The following is a 20,503-nucleotide window of genomic DNA, read 5'->3' on the forward strand; positions in this document are numbered from 1 at the left end:
GCTAATGTGCGTCTTCACTGCTCTTGTCGACACACACACACACACACACACACACACACCCCTCTGTCTCTGTGCACACACTCCTCACTGACAGTTCTAGTGGGTGCATTTGTTTAAGGGCTCCTGGGTGGGGCCATTAAAGTACTGTTTGGCTGGAGTTTGCACTCGATTTATTGACCTTTTATCTATTCAGGGAAGACCGTTGAGAGCTAGCTCTCTTTTTCAAGGATGCCCTGAGTATGATCACAACATATACAAAAGACTGTACCATTTTAAATGAAGTGCAATATTATTAACAACATTAAAAACATCACAATGCAGATAAATAAGGGCTACGCAAAGCTGGTGCAGTCCTTATGTAATGCATCCTCAAGTAGTATCCTCTAAATGTCTCTACAGAGACTAATCCATCCAGATTCAGAGAGTCCTGGAGTTTGTTCCATTTGTCTGGGGCATAAAAGATGAAAGCAAGTCTTTCCTTGTTCATTCGTAGGAGTGATGAGTCTAATGTGTGTCTGTAAGCGTCACATAGTTTTTTTGGTTTTAAAAAAGAAGCCGAATACAATGGGAGCTTGCCACACAGGGCCTTATAAATAAATCACAATGTTGATTTAAAACGATCCATGTGACCGGGAGGGTACTGGGAGTCCTTAAACAAGTGCACCTGCACTGTCTGAAGTGGAGTGAAAGGGAAGATGAAAGCCAAAGACTAAATTAAGAAATCTGAGTTGTGTAACAGCTGCACACGTTAAAAACTGTTTGTACAGTTCTTTACATTTCAAGACACATGCTGTCCTGCTGATATGCTGTTGATGTTACGTCATCATCAGTAGAGCCAGAACCATGCACTGGCCAGAGACCAATATACAGTGTGAGGCGTTGTGAGCTTGTAGTTCGGCTATTTTCACAGTATTTATTTGTGGAACGCTGTCACTCTAAATGTAATGCCTTCAATTCCAAGTGCTTGTCAGGGTGGGGGGCCCCAGTTCAGATATGATTATTTTGGGGGGTCACGGCCTGAAAAAGTTTGAGAACCACTGGTCGAGGACTCAACAAAATCGGGATCGGCATATCAGCTGTCAGGTCTTTGACTCATCAGTGTCCCAGTGATCTAATCAGTGCTGCAAATCCAATCCACTGTATAGTGATTGACTATGTAATGAGCCAGTCATAAGTGACTGCTTTGAGACAACACGACTATTATGTCGGGCTTCCATAATGTATGTATGTAATGTTGGATTGTCTTTATGCTAATGAATCTCTTGACATGGGCATTTTATGGGTATGCTTTTGAAATGTAGTTGTTTTGTTACCAGTTCTATAGACCCCACACACAAGAGGCGGTTGAATGAACTGAAACCAGCGCCCCCCGAAACAATATATTGGGAATTGAATGCATGAAACAATCACCTGTGCGACCAGTCTCAATGTTGGTAAACAAATAATTGCTCTATTACATTATTGTATTAAAGACCTGGTGATGTGGCTTTTTTGGTCATTTTATCTTGAAGTCACTAACCTAAAATGTTTTCAGATACATATTCATAATACACCGTCTGGACCTCATCTTGAATGAGATTCAAAATGGAGTAGGTCTGTAATTAAAATGAGGTGTGTTTTGGAGGAAGGTGCAGCTATGGCTGGCGTTGTCAAACATTTTTATACCACAACCCCATATTATGAGGCGAATTCTTTGGCGACCCCATCATAAAACTAAGCGAGTCTTAAGCAGGGACTGGGCGGATCTAATGTGACGGGGAAGGTCATTCCAGAGCCTGGGGGAAGCCACTGCAAAAGCACTTACTGTACGCCCCTGGTTTTCAGTCAATAATGAGAGGTCAGCTGACCTTAAAGCTCTAACTGGGTTTTGGCGTTCAATAAGTTCAGCCAGGTAATGTTACATCGCAATCAAAACTCAACTCTGAGGGTACAGATGGAACCAAATGGACCTTTGGTCCATATATCCCATTAAGACCTGAGGCGGTTCTTAAAAATGTTTTCTAAATATATTTTTCAAAAATAGCAGATCTACAAGCTCATAGCGCGGCACTCGGTACCGCGCTATGAGCTTGTATATCTGCTATTTTTGAATAGCCAAAGAAATCTAAAGTGACACAGATGCGTTCCAGGTCTTAATGGGATATTCGTACCACATTTGGGGTATGTCCATATAATGCCCACGGATATGCTCTATAAGTGTGAAAAACATATTTTTCATTTCACTACGTCTTAAATGTTTATTTGTGATTGTGTTGGTCAATGTGAAACACGCAGGTTTACCTGTGCTTTGGATGTATGGGTGAAGGTCAAGTGAAGACGGGTTGTAGTGAGATTGGATCGGATTGATTACAGGTCAAATAGGCTAATGGATTACGTCCTCAAACATTTTCATGTCAAGGACCATGCTGATGCAATATGTATTTGGCTGCAGCACCCCATCTGAAAAACTTGTGCCAGGTACACCATGACAGAAGATTTGTTGTTGTTGTTCAAAATTAGCTGGGGATCCCAAGGAACCCCCTCAAAAAGGCCCCCTGGGGGTCTCCGGACCCCACTTTGAGAACCACTGAAATAGGCTACAACACGAGACCTAAATTTGCAATTAAAATAACGTAATAAACTTCTCCACAGGCATTCCACATATTTAGCGCCTGCCGGGTCTATTTTTGATCTCAACGAGCAGAAAGAAAGACAGACCTGTTCCTTTTTATTAATAGAAGATGATTCATTTTGATTCGGCTTTTGGCAGCATTATTTCAGCAGCTGAATGTGGGCCGACTGTTTCTCTCCTTAACAGCTTTCATGGAGGTTATAGGCTTGAAAATGCATCTGTTTTCACGCCTCTCTCCATGGTCCTGAAGAAGCTAAATTTGCCAGAGACCAACTAAACATATAGCGTATGGTAAAATAAATAAATAAGTCAAATTTCAAATAGCCTGTCTGGTGCCTGCTATTCCAAAGCACAACGACAGCCTTCTACTGTCACTTAGCAGAGTCAAGCAGGTGCTCTACTTGAAAACGGTGTGGTTAATTGTAAGAATGAAATTAGACACTATTAATGTAGATACACATAACGCAAATAAATTAATGTGAATTAATCACACAACATTAACACTCCTGGTGTGTTTGGAGGCCGATTCTACAAAAAGACTTCTAAATCCTAACACAGTTTTTTTTTACTTTTTCATGTCAAGGACCCCCAAAATGATACGTATTTGGCTGCGGACCCCCATCAAAATATTTTGTTCCAGGGACCCCCAGAAGCAAAGTTTTGAGTTACAAATGTTCGCTTTGAAAATGTATATAGTCAAAGATTTGCACAAATTGTCACGATTTTTGAAAAATAGCAGATCTACAAGCTTGTATATATGCTATTTTTGAATAGCCAAAGAAATGACACAGATGCACTCCTGGTCTAACACAGATGCATTCCCGGGCCTAATGGGTAAAGGAATGAGCTAATGGTGTGCGCTTTTTTCGCACAGGTCCTGCAGTGATGCCACCTCAGTACTATGGCGTGACCCCCTGGGGAGTGTACCCCGCCAACCTTTTCCAACAGCAAGCCGCTGCTGCCAACAACTCAGCCAATCAGCAGGCACAGAACCAAGGACAACAGAACCAACAGCAGGTCGGTCTATTTAGCCTTTTTTCCTATTCGGACTGGACCCGCTGGCAAGGCCGGCCGGCCGCCATTTTCTGAAGTGGTTTTCTCAAAAAGGGCTGCTCTGTGTCCCACTTGATGTGTGTTCAGTTTGGCCACTGTCCTACTTAGACAAGAAATGGGGCTGAGCAGTGTCATGACTAATCAATATAATATAATATGCATGGATTAAAGTTCTCGGTCGCCCCGACTGATTTCACTCATTTGAATTCCATAGAACAGGGGTCTTCAGCGTTTTCAGGCCAAGGACCCCCTAGCTGAGAGAGTGATGAAGCAGGGACCCCCGCTTTATTGTATAAAATTGTGTTACCGATTCAACTTTTTTTGTTTACTTGGTCTGCTCTTTTTTCCCTCTACACCAAACCCCTCTTTGCCAAAAATAGCAGATCTACAAGCTCACAACGCCTCGCAGCGCGAGGCGTTGTGAGCTTGTAGATAGGCTATTTTTGGCTAAAGTTGTCCTCAGAATAGGGATGCTAGGTTTTCACGAAAAAAAAAAAAAAAAATCACAAAGATTTGGTGGACCCCCTGTAGTAACTCTGAGGACCCCCTAGGGGTCCCGGACCCCCTGTTGAAGACCCCTGCCATAGAAGTCAGCATGACACAGTAATGTCATAGTAGTCAGCATGACTTCTATGGAAGCGTGTCACACAGTGTAGTAGTGTAGTAGTAAATAGGCTATCTACAAGCTTGTAAGCTTGTAGATAGGCTATTTTCAGGTTATTAGTTATTTTAAGATTAAAGAGTATTTGAAGTGGTCAAACGAGCGATAAAACAATCTTCCGGAAAACCCTAATGATTTCGGATATGTCTTGAAAGCAAAGGCCAAATCCACGATCTGCAATTACTTCAACTGGCTGGCTGCCAATGGCTACGAAAACATTATCGTTATTTTACATATTTAGCTTTGATCCATGATTATGTACAATATTTATGATACAATATTTATGAATGAACAAGTTATCTGTTGCTTCCCCTTTTTAAAGGTGGTGTAAGTGATATTATTTTGTTAAAATAAGTGTGAAATAGCTCTATGTTCCAATTGAGCTTCCAATATTGCTTTTAGAGTGTTTGTTCAGTAACAGGGGTCTTTGTCCTTTTGTCCGTTTACTAAAGAGCAGTTTTTTATTTCATGTTTGCTTTTAGCTCTATAGCAATGATATTGGAGATACAAATAACCTTTTAACAAAACACCCCAAAAAACTAACAACTTTGTTTTAACAAAAACATATCACTTAAACACCCTTTAACCTGTTATTTAGAAGCCCTTAGAAATAATATGACAATCTGCATATTATTGATGTTTGCGCCGTAAATAGTATACATTTAGTGACATAATATTCTTACATCACAAAACCTCTCTATTGACTTGATCATACCTTTTTAGATGTGTTGCTTGTAGACAAGTAGCAAAGTAGGGATGAGTGTTTCCTTCCTATTGTCTGGGTTGATCATTTTAACTGATCAGAATAGGCTCACTCATATCTTCTCCTGGTGCGTTTGATCGTAGGTGATGCGTGGCGGAGGCAACCAGCGACCTTTGACCCCGAGCCAGGGTCAACAGAATCAGCAGCAGAACGACCAGCTAGTTGCAGCCGCGGCGGTCAACTCAGCCCTGGCCTTCGGACAGGGACTGGCAGCTGGAGTGCCTGGTGAGTGACTCGTTCTACTATACTTGTGGGGACATTTGGTGCTCACAAGTATAGTAATAAACAATACAAGTACACACACACACACGCGTGCAGGTTTGCGTCACTATACTTCTGAGGACATACATCATTTTTGGACTGTGATTCTATGAATGCCATGTTTTGTGAATTTAGCCATTTCTAACCGTAAACCTAAAGCCGAAAAATTGGAGATCTACAAGCTCACAACGATACGCGTTGTGAGCTTGTAGATCCGCTATTTTCCAGTGCATGACACTGGCACTCTTGATTCCAACCCCTAAACCTAACCTCTAAATGTCTAATCCTAAACCTAACCCTAAATCTTTTCTTAACTGTAACCCTATCTATTTTAACCACAAAACAACCATTTACACACACAGACAGACAGACAGACAGACAGACAGACAGACAGACACGGTGTGTGTCTGTACATTTATCTATGTGGGGTGTTGAGAGCCTTCTCATTACAGATGTTTTGTGTGTCCTGCTTCCCCAGGCTACCCTGTGCTGGCCCCGGCAGCCTACTATGACCAGACAGGAGCCCTGGTGGTCAACACTGGATCCAGGGGTGGTCCCGTACGCCTCATGGCCCCCGCCTCGGTCATCATATCACCCTCTGCAGCGCAAGCAGGTAAACACTGCACCTCTTTTACACTGCTCTTTAACACCATTTTGTAGAATCGGAACCTCAGGCCTTAATGGGTTAAATACCAATCCCAGTGGCAGTGGGGCTTCTAATCTATCATATCGTTGACAGCGAGCAGAAACCTTGTATTTCCATATTTCATTTTAGTTTTTTCCATAAATTAATGTCCTATTTTATATTTTGTTTGTTGCATGATAGTGTTGCGTGAAAATAGCAGGTGTACAAGCTCACCACGCATCACATTGAGACGCATTGCGAGCTTGTAGGTCTGCTATTTTAATAATATATTAATATTTAGATATTATATTATAAGTATTTAACCAATGAAAAGTATTAACAAGAGCTTGTGAATAAATTAGAGCTGCATTGGATCCCTTGTGACATAGTCAGTTTTTTCCCCATTTATTGAAAAGTATTGCTTTTGGACATAACGAGGGTTTTCAGCCGACAGTGGCGTTATTATGGAGAACATTTAGATGAATGGGAAGTAGTCAGTCAGTCATTCATTCATTGCATAACAATGCATGTGAAATGAATCCCCCGTCTGGAAAAGGTCCGTGACCATAAGTTACAGAACATTGTTCCGCGTGTTTCTTTTTCCATATCTTGACTGACGTACTCGCTCACTGCTGGACGTGATATGGGAATGATTTAGTGCCCGTATCTTTGGCTGCTGATGGTGGACAATACAGCTGAATAACAATGCATTTTATGGGCCCAGTTCTGCAGTGTAAGAAGTGTGCTCTGAAATCTTTTGGCTTACTATTGTTACTCGGGTTGTATATTGTTGGCGTAAAAAGAAAATTGTCAGCCGTTAAAATTTGTTTGTATTCCCCTGCTTCCATGAAATAGATGCTGACTCTCTTCTCAGTGAATGTGTTTTGTTAGGTGGGGTCACTGGCCTATCCTGAGTATGTACTATCTGGGGAGGCTTTTTGAAAATGCTTCAATCATGTAGAGAAGGGATGAGTTGAGGCCGTTTCAGACGGCGAGCGAGTGATGCGGGCATTCTCGCTCGGTTCAGCGGGTCATTGTTGTTTTGTCCTCCTGCGCGTAGCGGGGGAAAAAAAGCTGACCACAATCCAGCTCTTGCCGTCCGTGTAGCACGAAACGAGCGTGTGAACGCTCAACTTCTCCGCGTGTCCCAAATGATCACCCGTCTCTCATTGAAACTCAATTAAACTTAGTCACTCGCTCCCCGTTGAAACGGCCTTTATATTTTTTATATTTTATTTGTGTTGGGTCTCCAATATTGATTTATATATCAAAATCTATTTATTCATCCCTATGAAATTAACTAAATTCGGTCAAAGTTTCTTCTCAGTGGGTTGACAATCAATCTCAACGTTCACATTGGCATATGCAGGGAGTGAGGATTATTAGCCTTTTAGCCACAGTCACTAGTCCATACGTATGGACTAGTGACTGTCATGCCAAGGACCCCCACATTGATAGATTTTGGCCGCGGACCCCATAGATTTTGGCCGCGGACCCCATCTGAAAATGTTTTGTGCCAGGGACCAACAGAAGAGACAATTTGTGTTAAAAAATAACACTTTTTAAAAAAAAAGTGGGACCCCACATTGAGAAGCACTGATTTAGTTACAACCAAGATATGAGCTAATGGTACTGCACGGTCAATGGCCATTGATTTATCGTTTGCCTGCTGTTTTAACCACCACTGTACTTGGACCACAATTTTCCCATCTACTCAAAATCTCTACTCCAAAAAAAATCCGATCTACAAGCTCACAACGTGTCGCAACGCTTGTAGATCAATTATTCTTGGAACCTCCTGTGATGCTGGGGTTCAAGTGGTTAAGTTTACAGGAGAAGGTGGCGTAGGGCACAGCCGCATGCTCAAACACACGTGGCACATGTCACAGACGCACATTCACTTTCACTTTTGCAAGCGTGCAGTAGTCCACGTGCAGAAGAAACCACTGTGCTAATCACAGAGTTGGTGCAGGATCCTTTCAGTTTGAGGATCTACTCCAGTTAGATCTTTTTTTGGTTGAAAGATTGGTCCCAAAAAACATAGTTTTTTTCTATTTAGATTTTGGTCAGTCATGCATATCACTAATATACTGTAGTCTTTTCATAATGACTGGAACTGTACCTAAAGATTCAAGATCCAGGTCACACATGATTGAGTAGTAAAGCTTGCTTAAAGAAAACATAATCTGTTAACCACTTAAAACCTTATATACTTGACCGGCTTTCCCCAGAGGTCTATACTGGTCCGTCTCCTTTTTTCACTCTACACCAATTATCTTTGCTGAAGCCAGCTATTCTCTAACAAGCTCACAACGCATCAGGAGCTTGTAGGTCCGCTATTATCGCTGAAATAGGGAACTATGTGAGAGGGTTCATGTGGTTAAAGATTGCCTAACCACAGTCTTTCACCTAGTTAGTCACCCACGCACGTCTTTACAATACTGTACTTTGTGTACAGGTGAAAGTCTTTGTGGGTTGTTCACAGTTCATGGTTTCTAATTTTCTAGTCCTGTGACGTTTTGTTTAACTTTCAGGTGGAATGACGGGTGTGAAAGCTTAGGCACACGAGAGGGAACTGCTTTGTCAGAATCAGAAACTTTATTTTCACATCACAAGTTTACAGGTGTAAAACAGAGGGTGAACTTTGTCTTTGTTACATCTGTGATGTAATTAACAGTTAATATCACATTCCCATAGTTGTACACAGCAGTAAGTCACAGAATCACTTCAGGAGTGACTGGTGGTGGAGGAGTTAATTGTTGACAGACGTGCGTACTGTAGTGTCACTCATATGGTGGTGACTCCACCTGGGCTAGAGACTGGAAACCCTGGTGCACACATATAAATGCAGTTCTCAAGAGTACTAGAGAATTAGAAATGCAGAGTCATGATGACCTGCATGGAGAGACCTTGAACTACCATTCATAACTAAGAGCGTAAAATGAAACCAAATGGACCCATACGGGTCCATTTGGATTATTGTTAAACATCTGCATTACTTAATTTACAAGAAGTCTACACAATTGGGGAATGTAGAAGAATTGTTATTTTTGATCAACGTGTGGCTGTAATCTCTCCTATGGTACCAACATCAACACAGCATGGAATTGTGGACAAAACCTTATCCAACAACGACAACAAAATATTCTAAGTCTTGGGTTTGAGAGTCTAAATCTCATGAAATGGTGGTCCGTGGCTCAAATGCCGAATAAATAATGGACCTTGATATGAAAAGGGTTGAAAACCATTGACGTACTGTAGGGCAGGGGTCTTCAATGTTTTCAGGCCAAGGACCCCCTAGCTGAGAGAGAGAGATGAAGCAGGGACCCCCTCTATATTGTATAAAATTGTGTTTGAGATAAACTTTTGCTGCTCTTTTTTCCCTCTACACCTATAACTCTTTGCCAAAAATAGCCGATCTACAAGGAGATCTGCTATTTTTGGCTCAAGTTCTCCTCGGAAAAGGGATATTAGGGTTCAAGTGGTTAAGGTAAAAAAAAACAATCATAACACAAAGATTTGGCGGACCCCCTGTAGTAACTCTGAGGACCCCCTAGGGGTCCCGGACCCCCTGTTGAAGACCCCTGACGTAGGGCATTAATTTACGGGGGAAAAGAATATGGAGAGAGAGGTTTCTGCCTGACACCAACGCTATATAAAACGTGAGAAATAAAGTACTAACCCCATAACTCATCTCTCTCTCTCTCTCTCTCTCTCTCTCTCTGTTACGCTGTAGTTGCGGCAGCGGCGGCCTCAGCGGGCGGGGCTAACGGCGGCCTGGGGGGCGGGGCCAACGGCCCGTTCCGCACCATGCAGTCCCACCAGCAGCAGCAGCATCAGCAGCAGCAGCAGGGCGGCCCCGGCGGCGCGCTGGGCGGCAGCTCCTTCTACGGCTCCTCCTCGCTCAGCTCCTCCTCCCAGAGCTCCTCCCTCTTCTCCCAGGGCTCCGGCCAGCCCGGCGGCCCGGGCTCCGCCTCCCTGGGCTTCAGTCAGCAGGGCTCCTCCTCCCTCGGGGCCACGCTGGGAGCACTGGGAGGCTTTGGCACTGCAGGTAGGCCTCACTTACTTTATGTAGCAATAATGCTATTGAGATATTGAAACTGTATGACGTCAGATTGGTTAAAAATGTATTGGAGGGAAAAGCATTGAAATCAAAAGGCAGACAACGTTCAACTCTCAAACAACCAATAAAATGGGATGATAATAGCATGATAAATAGCATTATTACTACACGTGCACCGAATCTACAAGCTCACAACGTGTCGCTGTGACATTGGAACGTTATGAATAAAAAGTAAATATTTCTGTTTGGCTTTTAGGCTTCGTAAACTAAAGTTGCACGGGGTAGATATGACGAATATCTATAATAATTTAATTAAAAAAACATTAATAGTGTAAATAGCCGATGTGATGCGTTTTGAGCTTGTAGATTTCAATTTTGGGGGGAAAATGTCGATTAGGTTATAATTGTGACCTAAACACGTCGTGAGCTAGACGCATAGATCAACTATTTCCGGCGCCCGACATGATGGGCTACCAAGCATAACTCAGCCTTCAGTGTTCGGTGGCATGGCAAGGATGTCCTCATTGTCCCATCATTAACACATTCCATGCCAGAGTTTAATATCATAATATACTCACCACTGCCAACGATTTTTTTTTTCATTTTTTTTTTTTTCACCTTGCCACAGACCTCGCTAAATACCTTATGATCGCGCGTTCAACTGTTTGTAGACACACAGGGTAGTTGTGTGAGTGGCCCAGAGAAGAAATTTTCAATCGGCGACATTCCATTTTGCAGTAGTCGCAGTTTCTATTAAACAGCGTTCAGCGCGGAGAAAAACAACACCGAGATAATGGCTTTAGAGCGGCGTGGATGGGAATGAAAATCTTCGATTGACCGATTGGCATTCATTTCCGTTTCCGGGTGTGCTACAATGAAATGTGTCATTGCGAGAATAAAAAAATTAAAAAAGACCACTACGCGACTGGCAGGCTGCGCTGTTATTTAGGTTCGCGTAGATCTACGCGATTGGCACACGATGTGTTAACGTAGAAACCAGCACAGACCCGAGCGCAGAAATCATCTTAACGCCAGGGTGTGATCTCACGTGATTCGTGGAATATGCTCACATCTTGCCAATCACAGCATAATCATGATTGGGCGTTGATAAATGTTGCCAGCTGAAAGCAGAAAAGTTTAAATATCACGCCCAATAAATATTCTTGGTTTAGAGGCCTCGCCTCTAGAGCAGGGGTCTTCAACAGGGGGTCCGGGACCCCTAGGGGGTCCTCAGAGTTACTACAGCTCTAGAGTTTGATTGACATGGACATGAATAAAACATCCAAGAGAAGCTTCTCTTGACCTCGAAATAGAAACGGCTTGCCCTCTCCTCGGTTACCGCAGCTATATCTGTCAAGCTTCTCAACCATATTGAGTGAGGGAGAGATTCCAACATCAATAACAGTCGGGGCACCCGGGCGGCTCACCTGGTAGAGCTCATAACCACATCAAGGTTCAGCCGGCCCGCGGTCAAATCCACCCCGAGTCCCTTTGCTGCATGCCCCCCCCCCCCCCCCCTCTCTTTCTCTCTCTCGTGCAGTTTCCTGTCTCTACTCTTTTTGAGGCTGTTATTGATGGTAGAGATAGACAGGAAACTGGGAGAGAGAGATGGGGAGCGACACGCAGCAAACGTCTTCGGGCTCGGGTCTTTAACCCTCGACTCGCTGTCAGACTGCATTAGAGCCTTTATGTGGTATGCGCCTTAACCGCTAGGCCAGCGGCGCCTCACCTGTCTTTCTCCTCTGTCGCCATCCAGTAAAAGGCTTGAAAATGCCCTTGAAAATCATAATAATAGCACATTTTGTGGAATAATAGTTAGAAAGAGAGCTACATTACAATAAAGTTTGTCAGTGAGGTACTATTGTGAGTGAAGAGGATATTAAAATGGAGGGGAAAGCTCACCGGGTCCCTAATGCACACGTCAGGCGCCCCACGTCTTGACGATTAGTGTATACTGGCACAGCCAATTACTTATTTCTTTTTGGCAGCCTGATAAATGGCATCAGAGGAAGTCGGGGGGGGGGGAAACGCATTATAGGACGAAATCACCGGAGTCATCCGTAGGCGACGACAAATGAAAGAAATTAAAACCGTTTAAAAAAACTCTTAACCCTGTTAATTGTAAACAGTTTGAAGTTAGGGATATGCGACACATAGTCGATGTAGTCCTTGATAAAAAATACAATATTTTGCCTTGGGCTACACTATTTTTAATTGATGAATATGTGGCTGCATATGCTTAGATGCCGGTCAGAATATATGGTCTGGGCTGCCTATGGCCTTCTCCATGGTTCCCCAATAGGCAGCCCACGGGCCATTTGCGGCCCGCGAGGAGCAACCGTCCGGCCCGCACCGACCCCTGTCAAAAAAAATCCTTTAATTTATCAGCCTGGCTACTGTACGTTTTAGAGCAATGCCTTGTTTATACAGTATTTTCAAAGACAGCCGTGAAAATGAAACGGCTACAACTGTTGTTTCTACAGATCCTCGATGCGCATTGCTAGCTTGACACTAGTAGCTGCACTGTCACTGGAGTAGCCAGAATGCCGCACCCCACAAGCCCCAATCGGTTCGCAGGTTGTGCAATGTTGTGGCGCTCGGCTTACTACCCTAGACATAATTTGGCCCTTGCGGAAAACCAATTGGGGAACCCTGGCCTACAGGTTAAGGCGCATGCCACGTATAGGCTCTAATGAATTCTTGACAGCGAGTCGCAGGTTCGATTCCCGAGCCCGGCGACCTTTTCTGCGTGTCACTTCCCGACTCTATCTGTTTCCTGTCATTCTCCACTGTACTCTCCAAATAAAGCCTTTTTAAAAAATAATAATAATATGGTCTATGGTCCCAAAGCCCACACCGACTCGAAAATGTGACTTGATCGCAGCCTCTCTGCACACGTCCAAATTCCTAAATGTAGAGCTTCACGTGGAAAACGACCGTACTACGCCCAGTTTTCTGCGTTGGTTTCGTTAAATGAGGGCCATTGTGTATTTGCCTGGTGTCCTTGTGACCCGGTGTCCTGGTGTACTTAACCGTCTAGCGAAGGGACCTGGGGAATGCCAGGTGAATACAATTAACTCGGTAGTCTGCTGCTTAATGTATTTGGTCAAATTGGAACGGACTGAGATTAATTGAAAGTGTGTGGAAGTTATCAAAGTGGGTAACCTCGTCAACTGTTGACCGAAACGCTGTGGGACAAAATCTTTAATAACCTACTAAATCACTTCAAAGTGGGAACAATCCTCTGCCCTGAAGGCACTGGGCTGTTCTCAGTGAAGAATGGTTCAACTGTCCCCGGTGAGCGTTGCCAGGTTTTTTGCAAGAGAAATAAGCAACGGGGTCTATGAAAACGAGCCCAAAAGAAGCGACTTACACATGAGCACTTTAAACCTATCCACAAGTTTCCTAGGGCGTTGTGGGCGTCACTTCCTGTCGATTTGATCAGGTATCGGGGATCAAATCGACAGGAAGTGATGCCCTAGGAAACCTGTGGATACTGGATACACATCGGCTATTTTCTACAAGCTAGGACACGTTGTGAGCTTGTAGATCTAGAGCTATTTTTGAAAACATCTTGGGGGGGAAAAAGTTACAAATTTTAAATATTTCTGAAACATTTTAACACAAATCTGGTACGGGGGTCCCTGGCACAAAATATTTTCAGATGGGGGTCCGCAGACAAATACATTAATTTTTGGGTCCTTGACATGAAGATGTTTGAGAACCACTGGTTTAAACAACTTTAGGAAGCAAGCCCAAAATAAGCAACTACACTTTAGAAACAAGCCCAAAAAAAACACAACCCGCAACTACCCATATTTACAAGCACCTTTTTAAAGGAAAAACTAGCCAAACAAGTCGCTTATACTAAGCATACATGGCAACACTGGTCCCTGGTTCTTTCCCTCCCAGTGCAGAAAACACACAAGCTTTATTCATCTGTGCACTTGTGTCGCCCCCTAGTGGCCAACTCCAGCGGTGGCAGCGGCTCCAGACGGGACTCCCTGACGGGCAGCAGTGATCTGTACAAGCGCACGCCCTCCAGCCTCACCCCCATTGGCCACGGCGGCTTCTACAACGGCACCCTGGGCTTCAGCTCCTCCCCCGGCCCCGTGGGCATGCCCCTGCCCAACCAGGGCCCCTCGCACTCCCTCACACCCCCGCCCTCCCTGTCCAATCACAGCTCCTCGTCCAACCTCAACCTCGGTACGTACGGTACGTGCCTTTATGTACGTTTGTTTGTGTGTTTGTTTGTTTGTGTGTCCTTTCATATCCAAGAAACATGCCTGGTTCTGTTTGTTTGTTACATTAGGGCTGCAACTATTAGATTTATTTTGTAATATTCGATTCGTTCGATTAACTTCTATTGCAGTGGTTCTCAAAGTGGGGCCCGGGGATCCCCAGGGGTCCTTGAGGGGGTTCCAGGGGGTCCCCTTCTAAATGTGTTACTGTTAATACAGCATCACAATCGTTAAACCCCTTTATCCATATTTTGTACGCTATTTTTGAATATAAAAATAAAAACATCAAATGTTTGGAAAATGGAATAATTTGGATGATTTCTTTTCATAAATCCTCTCTTCTGGGGGTCCCTGGCACGCACGTATCCTTTCCAGATGGGGGTCCGCGGCCAAATAAATATCAATTTGGGGGTCCTTGACATGAAAATGTTGTGACAACCACTGCTCTATTGTCTATCACCTTCCCTCTGAGCGCCACTTCTTTTCAACTAAATTTGGAACGCTGAATTGCAATTAAAAAACGGTTGCACCTTCCAATGCAGACAAATGGCTTAGCTCCCCTGGTTTGGTTCATTAATCCCTGGCCGACAAGCCGGCAGGACGGGTACAACCGCTTAATTGGGTGTTTTAATCGACCAGTGGCCAAAAGCCAGATGGCCTTCAAGGGGAGCCTCACCTCAACCAGCTCACAAAATTAACATTATGCAACATTGTTTTAAAGGCGTACACAGCTTGATGGGATGAAACGATTGTGTGCAAACCATGTGGGCATGTAAACTGAATAAATATTAAAGTGGTGGTGATAACTATTAAGACCTTTTTATTTAAAACTTTTGAATATATCAATCAGACAATTATGTTATTTATCAGGCTGTTTTTTATTTATTCACGACAGTCATGAGAAATGGGACTCTTGCTAGTTTTAGTTTCCTATCATGTAGTAAAATAATTTAAAGGCAACGTCATTGATGGGGCCTGACGTGTCTTCCATTGTAGTTTTTTTTTGGGTGTGATATGACTTAATTGCACATGGGTACACGGTGATGTAGATGTATACATGATTTATACACAGTAAATGATGTATTGATCAGCCCTCGCGGTGACCGATACTAATCGCAGACACAAATCTTTCAATTTCACACTGTTGTGCCCACACCAGCCCTGAAACCTGATTGATATTTTGTCATGCGGCAGTGTCCTGCACCCAAAAAATAGTGGATCTGCAGGCTTGAGCTTACAAGTAAGTAAGTAGGTCGGAGAGGCTTTTTGTTGGAACGTGGGAGTTTATCCCTGTTGCACTTAGACCCCTGGGAGATGGAATGCTGAGGTGGAGCCACACCTACCATCAGCTCCCAGTACTTACCGCACGATTTGCCGCACCCAAGCCGTGCTACAGCACTCATACTACTGAGTTGGCGGTGCCCGGGATCGAACCCATGACCTTGTGGTCCAAAGCCGAAAGCTTTACCTGAGCTACCCCGACACAAATTGCAGTTCCACTATATTTGGCACAGGACACCATCGTATGATGAAATATACATTTGCCATTACTTTCTCCCTATTGGTTCATTTATTGTCAAGTCTTTCCACAGCCAATCTCCCACATCCTCTCAACCTTTTCTTTTCCTCAACTCCCCACCCACCACACCCACCTCCAGGAGGCCTGACCAATGGCAGCGGGCGCTTCATCTCGGCGGCGCCCGGCGCCGAGGCGAAGTACCGCAGCGCCGCCAGCTCCGGCTCCTCCCTCTTCTCACCCAGCAGCCAGCTGTTCCCGTCGTCGCGGCTACGCTACGGCATGTCGGACGTGATGCCGTCGGGTCGCAGCCGCCTGCTGGAGGACTTCAGGAACAACCGCTACCCCAACCTGCAGCTGAGGGACATCGCCGGGCACATCATGGAGTTCAGCCAGGACCAACATGGCAGCAGGTACACGCACACACACAGGGGTGTCACGATTATGACATTTTAATAATTGCAATCATTGATTTAATTGTGCAGCTTTTAGGCTTTGTAAACAAAAGTTGCACAAAGCATAAAAACACCAAAGAAATTCTGACCCATGCCGGCACGAACAATATTACTAAAACATCATCATTTTACATATTGTGTTAATTATTCAGGAAACAGCGCATTAGGACTTGGTCATAACAAAATGTTTCAGTCGTGAGATTTTATTTAACTTTCATCCATGAGAATACATGGCCACAACCACCAGCAGTCCCTGGCTCTGATACGGACCCGGGGGGCGCCGGGCGGCTAAGTTATTCCAGCCTCTGTAATAACCAAGCAGCCTTTTTCTGGGTCTCTTTGGACTCAGCTTGACAATCAGAGAGGCAGACCTTCGCCTCTGGAATGCACCAGTAATACACCATGACGTTCTGTCTGGCACATTCCAAACATTCTCTCTCCCTCTGGCCTGCCCTCTTAACCCATTTAGACCGGGAACGCATCTGTGTCACTTTTTGATTTGAGCTCAAAAGCATTATTTTATACTTTGGCTATTCAAAAATAGAGATCTACAAGCTCATAGCGCGGCACAGAGTGCCGCGCTATGAGCTCGTAGATCTGCTATTTTTGAAAAATCAAGAAAATGTGTGCAAATTAATATATTTATATTCTTTCAAAGCGAACATTTTTAACTCAAATCTTTGCGTCTGGGGGGTCCCTGGAACAAAATATTTTGAGATGGTGGTCGGCGGCCAAATACATATCATTCTGGGGGTCCTTGACATGAAAACGTTTAAGATTATAGAAAACTGATTATAGAAACATACGTTTTTCAGAAAACTGTTAGGATTTAGAAGACATTTTGCAGGATCGGAACCTCAGGCCTCAATGGGTTAAACTCCACTCACACTCAACCTTTGATCTGCCTTTACTCTGGCTTGCATCACTCGTACTGGAGCAAGCTATATACCACCTATATGCCTCTTCAGACTCCACCTTAGCCACTAGCACTTGATCTAGTTTTGATGATGACCATGCAGACTTACCTTGGTCAATTGGTTTTCATTCATTTTACTTGGGCTTGTTTTTTCTTTTTTTTACCACAATGTTCACATTTAGACAGCAGGTTATTGTTGACCTGGTATCCTATAGTTTCTGTGTACAGATTATTATTTTGACGGTAATTGTCGAGACTGAGACGTTTACTCGCGATCCTAGTTTACTGAGGCACTACGCTGTCTCTCTGCATTTGATGCATGTGTTTACCTTGCTTATTTCTAAGCCCCCTCATTCAACCACCCACCTCCCCTCCCTCCATCTCTCTCTCGCTCTCTCCTGTCTCCACACTCTCTCCTGTCTCCACTCTCTCCTGTCTTCTCCCTAACAACAACTTTCTTTAATTTTCGAGAACTCTTCCTAAGCCACTTCAAAACACAGCATGTTGAAAGATTGGAGCGGTTCCCACGCTTGGCTTGCTTCCTCTCTTCTCCCCGGCACGCTCTCTCTCTCTCTCTCCCTCTCCCTGTCTCTCTGATGACATCTTTCTCATGCGTCTTGTCTCTTGCTCACACTTTTGCCTCTTCCCTCGTTCGTTCTGTCATTCTGTTTTATTTCCCATCTGTGGTCAGGTCTATAGGTTTATCCAGCATGTTGTTCTGCTCCATCGCGTGTTTCTGTCTCTTTCCCCTCATGGGGATTACACTCCCACCATCGTATATACAATCCAAGGTGCATTCTGGGACAGAGGGTGCATGTCGTTCACTCCTCCACGCTTTTCCTCAAACTTTCTGTTACTGTTTCTAAGACCTTTTTTTTCTTGGCACAAAACAATGTTGCGTCGGTGAACCGCACGCAACGACAGAATGGGAAAAGCAAGCGCGTCTTGACAGCAGATGAACTTGAAGTCAGACAAGCGGTACCAAAACCAATTTCCTCCAGGAAAATGAACTAACAGTGTTTGTGCCTCACTCTGATCCCTGGTCTGTGTTGCCTCTAGGTTTATCCAGTTGAAGTTGGAGCGGGCCAGCTCCGCCGAACGCCAGCTCGTCTTCAGCGAGATCCTGCAGGCGGCGTACCAGCTCATGGTCGATGTCTTTGGAAACTATGTCATCCAGAAGTTCTTTGAGGTGTGTGTGTGTGTGCGAATGTATAGGGGGTTATAATATAACTAGGTTGTGGAAATCCTTGTGGAAATTAAATGCTCCAATATGGAGTCTTTTCAGTGGCAACTCATCCAAAATATTGTGTTCTTGTCCAACGATTGTTCAGAAATATCTAAGGAAATATGTGGTTATAGTCCGTGAGCCAGTAGGGTTGGTTGGTACCATCTGAGGGGAATAATGCTAATAGTGATTTTTGGCCAGGTACTATATACATCTCTAGAGTTAGAAAATATGTGATAGCATTGCACCAGTGGTAGATATATGTGTGCTGTCTTGTATTACAACACTACAAGGAAATGAGACGGGTCAGTAGCCTATATGAAAATAATAATATATACTGGTTTGGGATAGTGGGGATCGTGAATGCGTTTGGCACAAGGGGAAAGTGGTAAAGTGAATGTTCTTTTTTTGTTATTGATTGAATACTTTATTAACAGTTTGCAAATAGTACAGTGGTGCGGGTTAGCGATTTTGCCAAGTAAACAATTGCTGGTGAAAAGCTGCTGCAAATATGTAATGGTAAAATAAATGCTATTATAACTTACACACCTACATTATATTAGATTTATTGAATTTCATGATACATTTCCTTATGCAATGCTATCACATATTTTTTTAGCACTAGGGGTGCGTATATACCTTTCCAAAAATCACCATGAGAATTATTCTCCCTAGATGATCATGGTAATAGTTGCTATTTTCAACAACTTTTCTGAAAAACATAATTGTCTGAGCTACGCCCACCATTTTCCAAAGAGAGGAGAGGGTCAATAATAAAGATAAAATGATCAGCTTGAAGTGGAATGCCTCATTCGGTTCTATCTCTATAATTTTGAAAAGTGTTTTGACATGGGGTTATGAATGGACAATGGAGTGATAACACACAGAAATCTACCACCGCTGCAATGCTATCAAATATTTTCGAGCACTAGGGGGTGTATACCTTCCCAAAAATCACTGAGAATTATTCCCCCCAGATGGTACCCATGGCCCAAATTTGGGGTTCTGGCTCACAGACTATTTCTAATTACTTGGTCAGTTGCGTCTCAAGAAATCAGATTTCGGTAACTAAAGACAATATGGTCGCTGTCGTGTGGAAACCTCATATCTCCAAGACTGTTACTATTCAGGATTCAAATAAAAAAATAGCAAAAGTAGCACGAAGTAGAGGTTTCTGCCTGACGGCAACAAAATCATGGAGGTATATTGTTAAATTGGGTCTACAGTAATTATCCCTATTGTATGCTTCATTGTACGATGGCGTACAAGCTCAAATGCATCAAATCGTGACCTGTTGAGCATGTAGAATGATGGAAATGTTTTGAAAATGTATGAATATTTAATAATCTATGAATAATTACTTGCCCAAAATAGGGATGCCAGTTTGAAAGTGCTTAATTAAGCATGATCATATAGAGATGTTTCTAATAGCGACATTATACATAAAGACATTATTATTCATTAATGTATTAAATATGTTTTTGTCCGTATTGCCCACCTCTGTTATCAACCACTATGTAATGTGTGTGATTTTTAAAGGAGCCACTGGTTATTAACTAAAGCCACATCTGTGAAAACACCTCCCATAATTCCATAGTATTCCCTGTATTTTATTTATTTTGCTTTGACTACAGGTAGCCTACCTTTTTTCTTTTCACGAAGAGACAATAGATTTTGGTGTTGTGCAATGTATTTATGTGGATTAGGGGGATTTACCGCAGGCTTATTTTGTGTTTTGGCAGTTTGGCAGCCTGGACCAGAAGCTCGCTCTAGCGGAGCGCATCCGAGGCCACGTGTTGTCCCTGGCACTGCAGATGTACGGCTGCAGGGTCATCCAGAAAGCCCTGGAGTTCATCCCCTCGGACCAGCAGGTCATCGTAAGTAAACCCCCAACATTTCCCCACGGCTGGCACTATGTGGAAAATGTTTGCTTGTGTCTTGTCTTCCTTTTGTATTCACAACATGTCCTCAGGCCTATTTTTAACCCATTAAGACCGGGAACACATCTGTGTCATTTTAAGATTTCTTTGGTTATTCAAAAATCGTGAAGATTTGTGCAAATCTTTGAATATATATGTATTTTTTCAAGTCAAATCTTTTGGGTTTGCGGCCA

The 20,503-nt window shown here is 43.5% G+C and overlaps 1 protein-coding gene across 9 annotated transcripts in view; it reads left to right on the forward strand.

Annotated features, from left to right (window-relative positions):
* The window catches only part of pum1 (pumilio RNA-binding family member 1), a 56,169-nt gene that overhangs the window by 26,945 nt on the left and 8,721 nt on the right, over positions 1–20,503 (forward strand). For 4 of the 9 annotated variants that reach the window (XM_084079634.1, XM_084079638.1, XM_084079635.1 and 1 more), the window contains exons 11-18: positions 3,486–3,628; positions 5,172–5,313; positions 5,828–5,962; positions 9,711–10,025; positions 14,001–14,252; positions 15,937–16,207; positions 18,225–18,354; positions 20,133–20,267. In XM_084079634.1, the coding sequence (XP_083935760.1) occupies positions 3,486–3,628; positions 5,172–5,313; positions 5,828–5,962; positions 9,711–10,025; positions 14,001–14,252; positions 15,937–16,207; positions 18,225–18,354; positions 20,133–20,267 (1,523 nt within the window). The remainder of the gene's footprint in view (positions 1–3,485; positions 3,629–5,171; positions 5,314–5,827; positions 5,963–9,710; positions 10,026–14,000; positions 14,253–15,936; positions 16,208–18,224; positions 18,355–20,132; positions 20,268–20,503) is intronic. The other 5 variants (XM_084079636.1, XM_084079639.1, XM_084079640.1 and 2 more) reach the window with 2 other exon arrangements.

This window comes from Gymnoscopelus microlampas (assembly GCF_963454915.1).
Source record: "Gymnoscopelus microlampas genome assembly, chromosome: 15".
In the NCBI taxonomy this organism is placed as follows: Eukaryota; Metazoa; Chordata; class Actinopteri; order Myctophiformes; family Myctophidae; genus Gymnoscopelus; species Gymnoscopelus microlampas.